Source organism: Aythya ferina (assembly GCF_964211825.1).
Source record: "Aythya ferina genome assembly, chromosome: 1".
In the NCBI taxonomy this organism is placed as follows: Eukaryota; Metazoa; Chordata; class Aves; order Anseriformes; family Anatidae; genus Aythya; species Aythya ferina.
This window is the reverse complement of record NC_140296.1, coordinates 171,903,675-171,921,579: the sequence shown is the minus strand read 5'-3', so window position 1 is coordinate 171,921,579 and position 17,905 is coordinate 171,903,675. Positions and strand designations below refer to the sequence as shown.

The window sequence follows — 17,905 nt, the reverse complement described above, 5'->3', positions numbered from 1 at the left end:
TGTAAGAGTGGCTGCTTCTTCCCGACATCACCTGCACCTCTCTACGGGTACATGCAAACGTCAACACACCATGAAGTCACTGACCAAAAAAAGATTCAGACAATTGATCTTCTGCATTGTAAGTGATAAAGGTTTGGCAACATTTTAGCATACCAGGCTCTGGCTGGCCAAAGTAGCATCTGACGTTTTCTAGAAAAGGAATATACATGCTAATTTATTTTCTGTGATAGATTTTGTCCATAGAAACAAATGGAGAACAGATATGTCCTTGGCTGCTGGACCCTGATAAACCAATTAATTCTAAGAATTAGAAAGGGGAAAAAATAAGAGCAAGACTCTTGAGGTGGAAAGCAATCATTGAAACGCCAGCCACCTCAAACCATTACCTCGGAGGGCCCATCACGCTGGAAATCTAATGTCTTCTCCACAATCTCAACCAGTAAGATTGACCCAGACTTTTGGATAAATAGAGGCAGATTGCATTTCCTCTGCTTAGGTGATTGCTGCATGGAATTCAACAGAAAACAACATTTCCTTGGGCACACACCCTGAGAGAAGAAATGCATCCTTGTCTAAAAGGACTCTGATTTAAATAAATCTTACAATGACAGAACAGTTCAGGACAATGAAATGGTGAGTGAAGCAAACAAAGAGGTAACAGATACACTAGCTGTGGGGTACAGAACAGCTAAAAGATTCTGATTCTTTTATTCGGGACAAGAGTGCAGCCCTTATTTTCCACTTCCTGCCAGAAGTCAAAAGGCACAGCAGGGAGAGGTAGCATCATCACAGTCTCCACATGCTTTTGCCTGGCACAGGCCACGTGGGAAAACACTGAGGTGAATTTAGTCTTGAATTTTCAAGTCACAGTTTAAGTATATGTTCTGGAACAATACTTACAGCTATGACTATTTGTGTTAAACCAGTGATAATCTTTGCACTGACCATATTAGAATCTGTAACTGGATCAATGTGTGTCCCACACTTCAGGAAATTCAGAAAAATCAGCAGGAAAATCAACCCATTTCTCCCCCTTGCCATATGGTAGGGTTAAAAGAGTTCACACACCAGTACTGAAAAACAATACATTGAATCAAACTGCAATCCATTTAGACTTACCCAATCTCTTCTATTCATTATTCCACATTTAAAACATGTTTCTTCTTATTTATCTTTCTTCTAACACCAAACAACACTAGCTGTGCAATAACCATTCTGAATAAGTGCTATGCATAGATTCACAAATAAGGCACAAACTGATATGCAGAATTACCCCTTTGTTTAATTTTTAACCATTCCAACCTTGTATGCACCCCAATATCCTGCTTGCAAGCCGAACTTGTGCTGCAGTTTCTGACATGGCTCTCAAGTTCATTTGGAATGTCTGCTGTGCAAAAATAGTTATTTTTCCCAACTCATCCTTTACTCGCTATTTATCAACACCAAATTTGATCACTGTGATGACTATTTGTGTAAGTTGTTTAAATCTCCTCAGTTCCTCGCAGCCCTTCTTGTTTATTAGTAGAAGGGCAGTATCACCTGCAAATACTGCAACTTGAACCATTCTAACCACATCTTCTCCACAGACATCTAACCAACTGGGGAAAAGCCAGAACAACTCCCATGAACCTCAAGAAAAACTCTTTACCTTCCAACCAGTGAAAGAATTTTGCTCTTACCCTCCTCTTGGCCCATGATACAGCAGTTACACTGTAGCTCTCCCCAAAATTAGTTGGGTGGTTTGGCTTTTTTTTTTTTTTTTTCCCAGTAGCTTCTCACATCTTGAAAAAAAAGCTTTTGGAAGTCTACATGAAGCCATTCTTTTCTGATGTCTTCAGAAATCCATGAGTTTAACTCTCCTTTTGCAGAAACTGGAAGACTGTCTCACGATCTTCCAAATACTTTACTGTTCAAGTCCTCAGCTGAGCCAAAGGTCTCATTTTGTTCCTATTCTTTCACTTCTATTTAGCCTATTTAAAATGTGCAGCCATTATTTTCAGGGAGAGATTACGTATTTCTACTAGCAGCTGTTCAAGATGATGGACAATGATGGTTATTCCCAGATTAGCATGTTCTGTACAGTGCAAACATTCCAGATTATATTATAAACTTTGGTCATTACTCTGCCATTAAAACATCATTATATTTATGGTCTGTAAAGTATCAGACAATCAGAAGCATGTGGAGTTGTAGTTGTGTGAGTACATCCAAGTCTCCAAACATACAAGAGCTCAGGTGTTTTTACCCCCTCCATCTTTTCCTTTCCTGCATGAACATTTTCTAAGGATGCTAAAACACAAACAGCAAGGAAGTCAATTTGCATACACAGGGCCTGTTCCTTTATAGGTCATATGCACAGTGCTCAACAAAAAAGAAGAGTTGGGCTTCTCTAAATGAGAGTCACTTGAGAAGGAGCCTCTTGAGCTGACGCAGAACAATGAAGACATTTAGCCTGAGACAAAAACCTCATCACTCTTCCTGTCAATATTGTTCATTCAAGCTTTTCATTTTTGGATGGCTATGACTTCTATTCAGATAGGTCCACCTCTAAAACAGTTCCTGAAGGGTTACCCAAATCAGGTGTCAGCTGCCCTGGAGCATGGAAGGCAGCTCGTCCTTCTGCAAGCACTCCTTTGCATGCAAAGACATGGTGGCTTCTTCTGTAAGAAGCTATTTGCAAGACAGGAGAGTTGTTCAGCTTTCACGAATACCCCCTGGCATATCTTCCCCTTTAAGTGTTTGCTCTGCTTTGAATGCTCACACGCTAAAATGAACTGAGATCCTGGCTGTGGAGGGAGGTCAAGTCATATCAAATGTTAACTTCTAAAGAAAAATACATCTGAAAGAAGAAAATACCTTTCCTCATAATACACAGGTGTATACCTCCACCTTTGATGCAGTTTAATCGAAGATGCATACAAAACAGGCATGGGTAGGGGAGAAGATTGACCTCATGCTGAGAAGGGCACATCCTTACCAGCCAGTCATGTTGAAGTCGCGGTAGAGCATCCTTTTTCCAACTTCCTTGCGCTGCACCCTCCGAGGAAACTCTAAATGTGTGAACTCATTTCCCAGCAAGTGGGGCTGCATGTAAGCCTGTGGGCAAAAACCAAGCCACAGATACCACATGAACATCATAAAACAAGACATCATCTATTTTTAATGAGATAGCATTACCATCCCTTCTCACTCCCTTCCCACACGTTTTTTTTTTTTCCTTTTTAAACAAGGAAGATGACAAGCTCTGCTTTGTGAGGTGCACATACACCAGTTCTCACAGTATCTGGTGTCCGGCAGTGGCTCTACTGGAAGTAGTCCTCTGTCCCTCAAAACCCCTCATTTCTTCTCACTGCTTCTCAACATTTGGGATCTCTAAAGTATGCTCCATCCACTGGCCCTGAAGGAGTCTGCAGGGCTTTGTAAAGCAGAACGTCTCCTTTTGCAGGTTGGTGACCTGAGAGAATGAATGGCCAAAGAACAAAGCCATCAGGCAAGAAGAGACTTGGAGGGGTGCATGTGGAGAGAAGCTCAAGCTATTTGACACACAGTGCACCTATGTTGACAACACACACAACCTAATGTTACTCCAACACTTGAATTTTCACTGTCTCCAGAAAAAAATGAGCAATGGTTCTGCTCCCTTTACCTGCTCAGCGTGCTGCACCCCACTGCACAGACACCGCAAGTAAACGTGAACTGCAGAGCACTTTATTTTGGGGTTTTCTAAAAACTACTTCCTTCATACAGGATATGATTAAAGAAAAGCAGCGACTGATGTTTTTGACAGTGTGAACGTTCGACCAGTGCTGCCGCTGTCCCTTCTGGTGTGCTGCTCTCCAGATGCTGGGAGGCCTCCTCAGTGGAGCCGAGCCCAAGGCCTGTGTGCTTCAGAGCTGAGTGTGCTTGAGAACAACGTGAGGCAGCTTCGGCTCTTTGTCCACCACACACTTTTATACACAGATCCCCTGACACAATAGGTTAATCCTTAATCATACTTCATTTCTTCCTTCTGAAATAAATCTCACTCGTTTCTCTTTAACAAATGCATAAACAATCCTTCCTCCCCCCTTCTCTCCCCAAAAGCCACGCCGTGAGTGAGCTTTTCTGAAGATACAGTCAAATTGGCTATGGAACCAAAAAAAAAGTTGCATTTCTTAACCTTTCTGCAGATAACTCTTTTTCCTTATCCAGCCAGTTAAGGCAATAACGTCTGTCTTATCTTCAGCAGCAGCTGCCATCGGGACAGACCAAATGAGCATGCTTTAGTTGCTGGGTTTGTCATAAATCTAGCGCTCATCAAAGGTGAGCAGCAGGAAGCAGTGGAAGCCCTTATTGATCTACCTGGCAGCTATCATGCAGATAGTTCACAATAAAATATTTCCTGCATTTAAGGGCTGAACCTACTCCCACTCAATTTAATAGGAGTTGGATCAGGCTCAGCGCATGGCAGCGCTAACCGTCCATCAGCCTGTCCCCGCTCCTTTCGCCAGGCATCCTTTCACAAAACACCTCCCAGCTCTGCTGAGACGGGGCCGAGGGAGATGCTGTGTAGCTGACAAGATTGGATTCTGCTTTCAAGAGGCGGCTTTCAAGCACCCAAGTGTGATCTTGACATTGTGATCCCTTCCCGAAACAGGAGCTCCATCAGATTATTTCTGTGCGCAGTTAAGGGCATTACATTTTTTCCCCTGCAATCTACAGTCACCCAGGGTTCCCTCCCCCACCCAAATATTTGTTTCAAGGGCCCTCTAATTGGATCGCTGCTTCTCAATACAGAAATGGATGAGAAGCACTACTGACTTTTGAGTGTCCTCACAGTATTAGTCCAGAAGAGGCTTTTCATACTTCCAGAACTCTGGATTCCTTATTGACAAGTATATGTAAACTTCGTGTTCATTTTTGCTCAAGTTGCAAACGAGTTCCAACATCCCTAATGATGTATGTATTGTGATGCACAACAGAGCTGCATTTTAGTATTTGTTCTTTCTAATCTATGTCTTTGTAAAAAAAATGAAGCCAACAGTCTGCTTAGAAAGTGCAGTTCAGTTCACTTTTGAAAATGCATAGCCTACCTTGATTAAGTCATTACAAACCACTTCTAGCTAAAGACTGGTGTCATCTACCCAAAAAAAAAAAAAAAGCCTTACTTAAAGCAAAAAACCTCATACCTGAAATCAAAAGCTATTTAACCCTTAGATTATGAGATTACTTATTAGTCCAGATCATAGGTTCAGAAGAAATAAAGTTACAGGCTTTTAGCATTTTTCCCCTTGAAAACAAGAATTTCATTATTGAAAAGGGAAAGCGATTGGGAGAGACTGCGTTTCATAAAGATTTACTCAGATGGAAAGTCTGAGGTCACAAGTGAAATAAGATTAATAAAGCTGGCAGAGTTACCAGAGGACTGCTAATGTTCAAATAAGATTTCTCTTCCGCAGCCAAGCCTCAATGCTTGATTTACAATCTAGGGATCTTAACTTGATTCTAATATTTTTGGCGTCAGTGGAACAGAGGGAAAAGAGCAATTTGGAAGCTTCTGGTGCTGTGAGCTGAATTCTTATGTGAAGAAATTCATTTTTTGGGGAGGTATTTTTTAATTTTTATTCTCTTTTTAACAGTTATTCTTGATGTTTCACTGGTAATTCTACAGAGAAAAGAATGATGTATCATAAAACTCAGCTCTGACTTTCAGTCAAGTTTGTTGAGAACTGTTCTCCATTTACTACAAGGCAGGGCTCTTCTCCTTTTCCACACCAACCAAACTATGCTGAACCAAAAAATAAATAAAAGCAACTCTTTAAAAGTCTAATGGTCCTTCAAGTAGACACACAAGCAGACACTAAGAAATCCCTTGACTGATCGTAAGAGAAACAAAACCAGTAAGTTAACTAACTACCAGAATTTCAGCTGTGATGAGGCACCACATTTTCTACTTTTCATTTGTTTAGTCACAATTTGTAAGAGCTTCAGATTAGAAACATCATCCAGAGAACTTAAAATGTAATAAAAACAGTGACCGTCAAACACTTCCTATATTCTTACGAGGCATGTTCAGACAACTTTGTTATTCTGTGTTATGAAATGGGAATATTTTCCATCATTTTTCTTTTAGAAGCTGTTAGAGTTTTTCTGGCATATATCTGGCACCGCCTGTATCATATGTTTGGTACTCAGCCATTTTATGGTGTATTTTGTGGCTGGATGTATTACACTCAACATTAGCCGTATGAAATGGAGTCCGCTCAGGGAAATATTAGTCACATTTCTTTCAAAAGGCCATTTACTTCCCGCTGTGTTTCCTAGTGCTCAGCAAAGCAAACATGAAATTAAGATAAACCTAGACTTACGCACTAGTATGCTTGTTAATTAGGTTGCAGGGAACATTGTACGTACCTTGCAAGTCTCTTTCCCTCACCCCTCTTCCAGCTTCTCTGGTATGTGCTGCTCCAGTATATCACTGGCAGTAGTAGTTTCACTGCATTACTTGGTATTTTTAGGCTTACTGTTGTCCCATGTATCAGCCATACCTTACAATGCTACCCTCTTATGGATATCTTCATGCCATTTTCTCCTGTAGGATATTCTACTACCTGGGAATACCTCTGACAACCACATGTACATCACAACGCATCCAGAGGTTCTCCAAATTACTCAGCCAGTACCATATGGCCAGATTCATGTTGAGCCAAACGGAGATAACTAAAGGTGGTGGTGGTAGAAGAAAGAAAAAAAAGTGGGGGCTGAATCCATCCCTGGATTGGTCCTCTCTTTGTTACAAAACCATGTGTGGCAAAGACATCTCTGAAGCGTGACTTCGGTAACTAACAGAAATACACCCATCTGCAATATGCTCATTCATCACTCGTTTTAAACACGTTTTCCAAGGGGATAAGTAACAAAATCTAAGCCATTTACTGTTGCAATTTAGACTATCATGACTGAAATTAATAGCGTCCTCAGAACATAAAACGAAAATTGCCTCTGGCACTCTTTGCCTGCACAACTCCTGCACATACCAGAGCAGTTCCCAGTCAATACTGCATTTGGTTCTTTCTCAAGATGTACCGATACGGAAAGTCAGAGCTTTCCTTGAGTAGGCACTGTGCAAATTCTTCTGCCAGAATGCCAAACAGAACACAAAGACCTCAAAGTTCAAAACAAAAGGAGAATTGTGAACGCCTGACAGTGGAAGAGAAGCAGTGTGTGCCCTGACCCTCTCTGGGAAGCCAAAGAGCCAAGGGGATACTCATGGCAGGTCTTCCATCATCCCATGGGAGGCACCGAGTAGCTGCGTGCTGGCCTCCCACTGCAAGGACAGGGTGCAGGTGGAGATGAAGAGATGAATGTGCCCAGAGTTGCTCAACGGTTAGAGAGACTGGGTAGTGACCTTGTTCTTTTGAAGCTGCCATGCCAGAAGCCTATGTCTGGGGTCATTAGCATTAAAACACAAGCTGGTACAGAAAGCATTCATTTTCTCCTCGTTTATTCAACCACCACTATTTGGAACTCAGTTACGTGTAGGACAGGGCTGGAGGGCTTTATACAGTGATTCTCTCATGACTGAGCAGCTCGTTTTCCTGAAGATTTCCTTGCATGTGGAAGTTGAGGCCCAGAGGACAGAGGAAGAATGCAGAAGTCACCAGTTAACCTAAACCAACACCTTTCGTGGCCAAAGTAATCAACAGGCACTAAAGGCAGAGGAAGGCTTCTTCAGCCTGCCTATGCTAACAGTATCTCCACAGGCTGCTGCTGTTCAGGAGCTGTAAATTCATACCCTCCGTTTGCCTTCACAGCAACCTCCCTGCATAGACAAGCCCTGAGCAGAACGGTATCTCTGCACTTACCAAGTAAAATATTTATGCTAAAATGATGAAGCAACTTTCTTCCAATTGTTCAGCAAGAACAGTGCAATTTGTTTCAAACAGAGAAACTCAGCCTTAACTGCAAATGAGAAAATAAGTCCAAAGCAAGCCACTTCCAGGTAGGAACAACAGAGATACAGTGTGCAGAATGACAGGAGAGTAAGGGGACAGCCCAAGGTGAGTAAGGGGAGCCCTTTGGGGTGTAATCAATGGGACAGATGCAAGAGCATAATGTAACGTTACTATGCAGTGTAATGTTCATGCCAACCTTACAAAGAATTGGGGGTCTTTTCTTTTCTTTCTTTTTTTTTTTTTTTTTAAAAAAACAAAAAAACAAAAAAACACTAGAGTAAAAATGTTTCTAACAGAATGCTGTGTTTGAAATTATCTCTGATTTTGTTTCACGCTCTTGCTGCCTTGCATGTATTTTCTTTGAACATGATACCCATAGTCCTGGCATATTTGTTACATATAGAAACAAAATAAACAAACAAAGGTAAAAAAAAATCCAAAGGAAACAGCAGAAATGCTTTTCAGATCAGCTGCTGTTTTCAATATACGCCAGAAAGGACATCAAAAGAGAAAAAGATTCCTTGTAGGCAACGCTTTATCTCGTATTTCTTACAGAAGCACCAGACTTCCTAGATACTACAGATACCTTTTATTTTAAAGGCAAACAAATTATTTTAAATGTAACTGCAGTGTAAATATTTATTAGGCCTCTTTTCCATTTGGTTTACTGAATTTGAATACTCCCAAAGCAGCACTTCTTCTGAAATTTTCAGCTTCAAGCCAGTGAATCTGACTAAAAACTAAATGTGACTGTTGTAGAAACACTTACAATTTTCTTTAAGATCTTCCACCACCATCTTCAATCACTGGCATATTGTCTAGCCTCAAACTACAGAGCTTGGGCCAGGCTGAAGATAAAAGACACCTGAAGAACAGGGAATACCACCAGCCTTGGCCTGTCCACCTTGCTTCGGACAAAGCTAACAGTGAGCCTGCCTTGGCTTAGGCTTGAATTTCTAGGAGGTAAAAGCAGGAGACCAGAGGAAGCAGAAAAGAAATCTCTTGGACACGTTAGGAATGGCATTTTGATAAACAGCCACCGAACTTCAACCAAATGATCTGACTGTCAGTGAAACACTTGAAAAGCAACAGGGTTGTCTGTATGGAAAACAATATGCAGTTTGACTTATGTTGACTTGGTGTATAAAGCATCCTGCACCTCCTCGGACAGTCCACCTGTCACAGCATTATGGGTGCTCCTACATTACACAAAACTTGTCTTTCTTCACCCATCCTATGCTGTACTTACTAAGACTTGCTTAGATCACCTCTACATTGGGCGTCTTGAGCTGGTTCTATCGGCATACTATTAGAGCAAATGAATAAACCCCTGCAATACTGTCCACATGTGTGCGTAGAGCACTTTGTGAAATCTTATCCTGTCACAAAGTAAACACGGGGATGTACTGAAATACCTCTGTGGCTTGTTAGCTGTGTGCCTGAGCTCTCATTATCCAGCACCAACGAGCTGCTTAAGGTCGGCAGCTGCACAAGGCACATAAGCACAGCCGTACCAACCGATGGCCTCTACAAAAGAGGTAAGGCTTCTTTCACCAGGATTTGCATTGTCAGGCTTTTCTGCATATTTGCTGATGGCTAAAACACATACACACACATAGTCAACCAGTAGTGTTCAGTGGGTGTGTGGTCTTCCACTGAGCCCCAGTAACTCAGCTCCATGTGTTTTTTAACCTCAGATGTTCCTGGGGCAATGCTCAGCAGCAGCAGCACCTGATTTGGTTCTCCAGTCTCTTACCAGATACTGAAGTCGCTGGCGTTCAGTCTCTGGAGTGAATTCTGAAGACATTGGAATGACTTCACCATTTCGGATTATTATAGCCCTGTAGGAGTAATAAAGCATCATTAGTAGAAGGAGGGGAAAAATGTAAAAACACACAGAAAACCACGGCGTAGGGTCAGACTCTTATTCTCTTCAGAGTCACAGAAAAATAAAGCAATTACTTTTCTACCGAAGTTCTCAACAGATACAATAACAATTCCTGCCATGCATCCTTTAGGCTGGATAACAAAGTGTATTTGTATATGCCAAGTTCATTTCAGAGCACACAAAAACATCCAAGCAACAAAGGCAAGAGTTATTTTAGTTGATGTCTACTGGGTATCCTTATTAGTGAAATGCAGACACCCAGAGGAGATGCTGCAGAATCACTGATTGCAGAACAACTCTTTGCAGGTTTTAATCCCAGCTGGGGCTGACACTGTCTGAAGCACTGGCTTCAAATGACTCATGCGAGCACTTTCCAATTATTGATTGGTCATATGTCATGTCAGAACATTTCTTCTCCAACAGCAAATGGAAATGGAAAAGCAAATTCAGTTTAACACAAATTTAACTAGCTACCTGCCAAAAGCAGACAGGTAATGGAATGACTATAGATCAGTGGGGAGATTTCACATGTACTTCTGCAAATGGCACAGAGCAAATGCTCTCAAACACCTGTCTCTTGCCTTTTACTCTGCTTTGTTGCAAAGAAAACATGGCCTGGTCCTTCCCTGGTGTAATTCCACTAGCTGAAAGACAGTTAAGAGGAGGTAAAATTTATGCAGTGTTCCTCCTGCATTTATTGGTCAGGTATTGACTCACAAAATTGTATTGCTTTATCTATTATTTGCACAGTTCTGTAAGTATAGTAATGCTTGGTGCTTTGAACAGCTGGATGAACCCTCTATCATCCCAAAGATTTTAATACCTGATTTGGAGCTGTTTCCCTACCATCAGTTGATTAATTCAGTGTTTGGGTAACAGCAGCGCGCCTCTTGAATTCACACAGAATTTGCTGTGGATTAAGCAAGTAACTGGCACTCGGATTCCAGTTTCTGCATGTTTTCTATTACCTCCTTTTGTGTGCTCTTTTAGTTCCGTTGATGTGGTATTTACATGCTAGCTTACTTCTGATAATTTGATCAATTTGCTGGTATTGCTTCATGCCAGATATTCTGATGGCATTGCAATGCAACCAAGGAATATGGTAGGCACAAAAACACTAAAAACTTTAAATCTCTAAAGTCAAAACATAAGCATCTTGAGAAAACAAGCCCTGATACAAACCAGCTTTGCAAAATCAGAGGCACTGCATAATTTTCCAAGTGCCATGGATATAATATTGGACTAACACAGACTCTGAATGATCACCTAATACTGCTAGTATGAAAATGGTTGGAGCATTACCACAGAGGAAAGGCACTGCTCACGCTTCTTGAGATTCATATGGTGAAGAACAGACAGGTACAGGACTGAGCTGCACTGGCAGAGGTGGGAAAAGGCTCCAGTGCTGAGAGGAAAACAGCTCTGCTTTGACAGGTAACAAATTTACCGCTCCTGGACTTGCAGCACTCCCTTGCAGATCATCGTTTTGCAAATTAGAGGTGGCAAGAGCATAAACCTACACACATTGCTGGCTCCCACTGGCCCTCCACTGCTACAATTAAGAACAATGTTGCATGCTTGAAACAAGGCATACATGGTGGTTGTAATTCTTTAATTTATTTAGAGAAATTTGTGCAGAATTTTTGATGGAAATCCCTCTTTATGGAATCCGGATGCATTACAGGCTTACAAAAACGTCAGTTTGAAGGTTTGCTGAAATTTTTTTCTACTTCAACAGCACACTTGGATTTCTGAGACAGTCCTTTAAACCTCAGTAAAGACCACCACCACCTTTTCTGCAATATCTTTGCTTTTATTTTTGCTGTCCTTAAGGTATTCAGATGTGAACCAGGCTCATTTACCCAATGACAGTGGGATGTTTCATAGGTAATTTGACTCACTTGAGTAAGCTCAACTTGGAGGGACTGTGCGTTTAGTACAGAGTAAGCACTCTTGCAATAGCCTGGGTTGAGCTGATCAAAGGAGCTGATCAGACACGAACCCAATTTTACATACTAGTTTAAGAGAGTCATAAGGAATCTCTTGATCCTGTGCTTGTCTGAAAGAGCTAGAACAGAAACACACACTGACCTAACTGCTAGTGTGTCAAGCTAATTTTTTAATTATCCTTTGCTTCCCCTTTAATCACCATTTCACAGGAAATCCATATTTTAAAGACCACTGAAGTCTGGGGTTCAGCTTTTCCTTTGTGCACACTGACATACTTCCTATATATGCTGATGGCTATCATTCTCACTTCTATGGGTAGAATTGGGCCCTGAGGGACCAACATCATATAAAAAGCAATTCAGAGGCGAGTGGGTCAACCTTTCATGGCTCAACTTATTTTCACTAGAAATTGCAGCCACCTGGGACAAAAAAGTACAACCCGGCACCGAAAACCTTTGCAGGGGGAAATAAAGCAATGCCGTTGATACGTGATTAAATAGAGACTCAGTTTTATGTTTTTCATTAATGCTTTCAGCAGTTAGATTTTATTCAACTCAAAAGTTACAGCTGCTCATAAGAGTCAAGTGATTTGGTCTGAGGAGTTAAACAGCCCCAGCTATTAGCAAGGGGAGGGAGGCAGACACACACATCCAGGTCGCTGCTCTGAATTCAGCTCTGCTGGGCTCGTTATCCTGTTAGCAGTCTCGTTAACTTTCCACACCAGCTGCTTAGTAGTTTCCTGACAGCAAGGGATATTTCTGACCGTCTACATGACAAAAACGGACATATTTGTTGGCAGCCTCACCGCAGAGGCCGGGTGTGAAAGCCTGGCCCAGGAGCTGCCGCACTCGGTGGGATTTTTCCCTGTGATTTAAGAGGTGCCGAATCAGCCCCTAATTGGGCTCGGAGACCGAAGTGCCCTTCCAGTGACCTGGCAATGACGGAGCTGGAGCAGTGAGGCTGCCAATTGCAGTCTGAAGGCTTTTCCCGTGGAGCAGCCTCCAGAGCCTCACATCAGCACCACGGAGGAAGCCTGGTGTCGAGAGCAGCCCAAGAGCTGCTTTTGAACACCCACTCTGCGTAGCTCTGCAGAACAATTATTTTTGACTTTATGCTTCCTAATGGACCAACAAGCAACATCGTGTTACGTGGACATTTCTGCTACTGCCATGCATGAGAGATGCATGTGTGTCATGAAATAGTGCTCTGCAAGCATTTAGCTCCCTGTGCATCGTGGAAGTACGAGCATATTATTTTATACCAGAATAAAGCTGCCCTATTAAACTGTCAAAAATAGCTACATAGGAAGGCAGAAAACTTGAAGAGATGCAGTGCTCAGGGAGCATCTGATTCTGCCATGTTTAATGGTGACATTTTAATTTCAACCACACTGGTGAAGCACATTATAGCACGGCCACAGGGCAAGCCTGCCAAAGGAAGCCGGGTGATTCATGTTTGTAGGGAACAAGTATGTCAACACTAACAAAATATTCTTTGATGACAAGGTTACTTCAGCGCCATACCAATCATTAATTTATATCAGCAATGAAGAAGTAATAAAAAAAAAAAAGCATAAAAGTGTTTTTTTTTGGCAGCAGAGGAGGCTAGGAGTCACAGATCTGCAGCCCTGGGTGCACTGCCCTCCAAGCTCTGGGGCTCTTGCGCATTCTCCATGTAGCATCATCTGAGGGCGAGCAAAGGGAAACTGTTCCTAATGGCCTCCATGTCCTCATGGCTCACGTCAAGCAGTTTTTGATCATTTCTGAAAACTAGGGATTTCACCAAGTTCCCTCCACTCTTGAATTTAGCTACTTAACACCCAGCAAAAGGCACCCCACACAGACTGCAGGACTGCACTTGCCCTGGCATTTCATGGACACGTGCACCACACAAAAAAAGAAAGTACATTCACCAGTTTGGAACTGGTAAATATTCACAGGAAACAGGAAAACATTGAGGAAAAAATCAGCCAAAGTAGTCTAAAATGGAAGAAACAATCTGATTTTGTATCTCTTTCCTGGCCAATTTACTTTGAGGATTTTCTGCTTTGGAAAATGCCTGCCTTTAACAACTAGACATGGAACAATGTGCCTGGGCTTCAGTGTGTGAGATGGGGCTGACAGTCACGGCAAAGTCTGCAGCAGGTTACATCCAACAACTCTCACACATGTGAAAAGAAACATTATGAGCTTAAAAGGCTGCATGCAAAAAATCTGCATAAAATGATACATTTATCTTTTAAATCAATATAACTACATAGTCCATGGTGCACAAGTAAGTAATATTCTGAGCATCTTAGCATCTTAAGTATTTACTTATTTTCTATATTCAGATTTGATACTTTAAAACAAGAAGTGGTGCCTTAGTGTATAATCCCCTTTGAAAATAGGTGGTGAGTGAAAACAAGCAAAGAGTAAAAATCTGCCAGTGTGCTGTAGTGCAGCTTTCACACTCAAGATAGAGCAACAACACGCTAGCCTAGGGAAAATATCAATACATCAATTACTTCTGCATTTTTAATATGGATAAAACAGCCACCCCTCCTTCTAGCAAGCAGGGCTGGTTGTTTTTTTTCCTTTTTTTTTTTCTCCCTTTCTTTTGTGAAGAACACAATCAGCTGAGAATTGCACAGCATCCTTTCTGCGTTTCTTATGAGAAACAAACAGAGGGAAACTCATACATTTTAGAGGAAGCTATTGTTGGTTACTCTCACTTAATCATACAGAGAAAGAAACACTTTAGTGAACAAGGTCAAAAGTGTAATTTCACTGCTGTCATGGGCCCATTGGGATTCTGGTGCTCAAAACAAAGAGGCATCTCCTACTGTTAGGAGTATTCAGGGGATGCCCTGATTCCATTACACACTTTTCCAGCCAAAAATGATTTGAAACGCAACATTAAACTGCACATTCCTACAACCGAGGATAAAAATCTGGTAAAGGTGACAAAGAGAGACCACTTGGAAAACCCTTTCTGACAGTGTATATCAATTCCAAGCCACAGGGAGGATGTATCTGTTTTGTCAAAAGGTGTTAAGCATTGTGGATTCGGTGCAGACGAAGCAGAAGTGTCTGGCCTGTCTGGAGAGGTATTAGAAATGTGTCAATGGAAAAGAAAGAGGGATTAAACTGACAGAAAGAATAAGGCAGGGTTTTATTACATTCAAAGACGAAACCAAGCAGTAGATTTTAATTAGGTGTGTCACAAAATAGCTGAGGGAAAAAAATATAAATCCTAGAGCTGTGGAATTGGTCTAGGTGGGTGCTTGTTTACTACAGTAACTAAATGCATGCATTATAGAAGCCGAGGAAGCACAATGCTACTGCCGGCTGAGCTTCAGACTGGTTCTGTTTATTTATGTTTTCTTAATTGCTACAAAATGAAAGAGGAGTGATGATAAAAAGATTCAGCAAAATGCTTACCTCCTCTATAAATTAAGTACTGGAACTTCACCGTTACGAACAGCCTTTATGATTACTGCTGAGTTTTAAGACCTTCAGCCCTGGCACCCTGGTTTCACTTACTACTCAACGTATCACTCTCTTTACTCCCATGCAGGATCATTTCCCCGTGTTTACTTCGAAACCAGGTGAACAAATACTTCATTGCATTGGCCGTAATCATGGAACTACAGTGCAAAGCCTTTAAATGATTTCCTTAATTTTGTGCATTAAGTCAGGCTGGGGATAGTGACACAAGCCATTATACAATGTTTAGCTGGCATTAAAACAGGTCCCAGCGATGACATACCCATCACCATAAAACTCAGAGGTGAAAGCAGCAACCCTCAGCAACACAAATGGCAAAACATGCAGCTGCCTCCCACCTGTGATCCCCAAGGTACGTTTTATATATGCCTCGCTCCTACTTTGCATCTCTACCAAGAAAAAAAAAAAAGAAGCAACAAAACATGGAGGGGGCACAACTACTAAAATTGCCTGTCCTTATTTTCCATCTACTGCCACACAGTCCTGCCACCCTGCTTTCTTCACAAGCCAACACAAGGAGCAAGAACCTAGGGCTGCACAAGGGCAGGGTTAAAATAATTTCCTACACCAGTGTACTTTGCCATTCCCTGAAGGAACCATGAAGAACAGTCCCAGGCTTTTGGGAAGGCCTTGCAGGGCCATGAGCCCTCTGAGCAGCTGGGGTGGCCACCTCAGGAGCATTGGTGTCCAGTACAGCCGTGGTGCTCTGTGAGGATGACAGTGCTGGGCTTCCACGGGTGTTGCATCCAAGGGCCCCTCCTCATTTCCTTGCACCAGAACTGAGTCAGCCATGCTGCACCACCCTGGGGTGCTACAGGCATCTATCTCCTCTTGCTTTTCCAAGAAACATGGGAATAAATTATAAAATTCAGTTTCTGTAAGAAACCTCAGGAGTCATCTTTCAGAGGCACCGTACCAGCAAGTGAGCTGCTCCTGTAGCACGTTTGTAGGGTTTTATGTTGTTTCCAGTTGCCTGATTCATTGCATTTACATTTCTAATGCTTATTTGGTGATTCCTGTGGCCTCTGGGAAAAATGAGGGTGCTGATACACTCTACAGCCACTATTTTGGTGGTCTGGTTGTACTAAACAATTGTATTATTTTTAATAAAGGATCATGACTGGGCAGGTAGAAGCTATTTCTCAAAGCAGGATAATATTCATAGCTTTCCATGGAAGTGTTTACTCCTCATTTATACCAGCAGCCGAGCCAGTCAGCATCTTCCTTACTGCCACTGAGAGCAATAAAAATCTGAATTTTTAGAGCTCTCCCATTCCATCTTGTGTATTCAGCTAACTTAGTAAGCAGTTAAAGGGATTTCCTACACCCAGCAGCCTCCCTCTGCCCCATATATTGCATCCAATAGCGAGAGGCATTTGGCTTCCACCAGCACTGTTACTAAACTTCTTCAGTTGTTTCTGCATCACTGCTCACTCTCTGGTTTAAAATTAAATGTAATACTGAGCTTGCAGGTTGTCCACACAGCAGACAGTCTGGAGAAGACATACTGCCCAGTAATTATCGGCCCCTGGAGCTCAGAGATTCTTTAGTGGGGTGTAGCTTGGTTCCCAGGAGATTGTCCCTTAAATTCCCTGCTCTACTTTAGGTCCTCACGTGGACTGCTTCTCTGAGCCAGTCTAAGTGTGGAGTTGTTATTATTAGCAGTTGGCTAATTATTAGCAGTAAGCTTTATTATCAGGGTTTCATTTTAAGGGCTAATTACACTTTTTTTTTTAGTACTCCTCCCATCAGTAATGTGATAGTGTTTGCTATCTATATGTGATTTCTTTTCCTTTTTTGTTGTTTCATTGGGAAAGTAACTTTTACTATTGAAATATGCATCAGTGGTGCCTTTGTATGTCTACCTATACACATTTACCTTGTGCTATTTGCTACTCGGATACCAGTAGCATGACCCCAAAAGACAACTAACTGCACTACAACATTCTGTAATGAATTGCCTGTACTTTCCTGCTGCTTTACACCTGAACACACTGATCCTTCCAGCAGCCAGGAGGCCATTACAAGCCAGTTTGCAGCGAGAGGACACTGCTAGCCCAAAAGAACTGCCTGCCGATGGTTCCAGCACGCTAACATTGGAGATTTGCTGCCCTCATGGGATTCATTTTGCTTGTGATGATTTCAGTGTATTCTTAATCTGAACACCGCCAAGCCCAGGGTCGCAGTGACGATAACATCACCACATTTCTGCACTGGCTGAACGTGCCACCCGTTACTCGGGTCGTGCCAGGGAGATGAGCAAAGCAGTGCAGTCACATCTCTGTGACCAGCTCTGAGCCTCGGGACCGGTATCTGTGGAATCAAAGCCTGTTTCTCTGCTGTCCAGGATATCACATTCATCTCCAGGACGAGTTACTATAGCAACTAAACCTGGGCTTAGGGATGAAGGCATCGCTGTGCAAGCCAGTGCTTGCTTTGCCAGTAATATGGCTGGGATACAGCTGACCACAGAAGATGGAAAAAGTGCAGGCTTTTTTTGCCTGCTGTTCAGCAATTTATCATTGAGGATGCCGGAATGATTTTAGCCCCTAAAGCATTACATCTACTTTGATTTCAGCTTTTCTACTTTCTTAACTTAGCAGCAGAACCTTCCAACACATCTCTGACCCCAGGAGACCGAGCAA

At 42.1% G+C, this 17,905-nt stretch overlaps 1 protein-coding gene across 1 annotated transcript in view; it reads right to left on the bottom strand.

Moving 5' to 3' along the window:
- The window catches only part of PPM1H (protein phosphatase, Mg2+/Mn2+ dependent 1H), a 138,398-nt gene that overhangs the window by 28,041 nt on the left and 92,452 nt on the right, over positions 1-17,905 (bottom strand). The window contains exons 5-6 of the mRNA XM_084517001.1: positions 9,691-9,775; positions 2,978-3,096 (exon numbers count right to left, since the gene is read on the bottom strand). Coding sequence (XP_084373127.1) covers positions 2,978-3,096; positions 9,691-9,775 — 204 coding nt within the window. The remainder of the gene's footprint in view (positions 1-2,977; positions 3,097-9,690; positions 9,776-17,905) is intronic.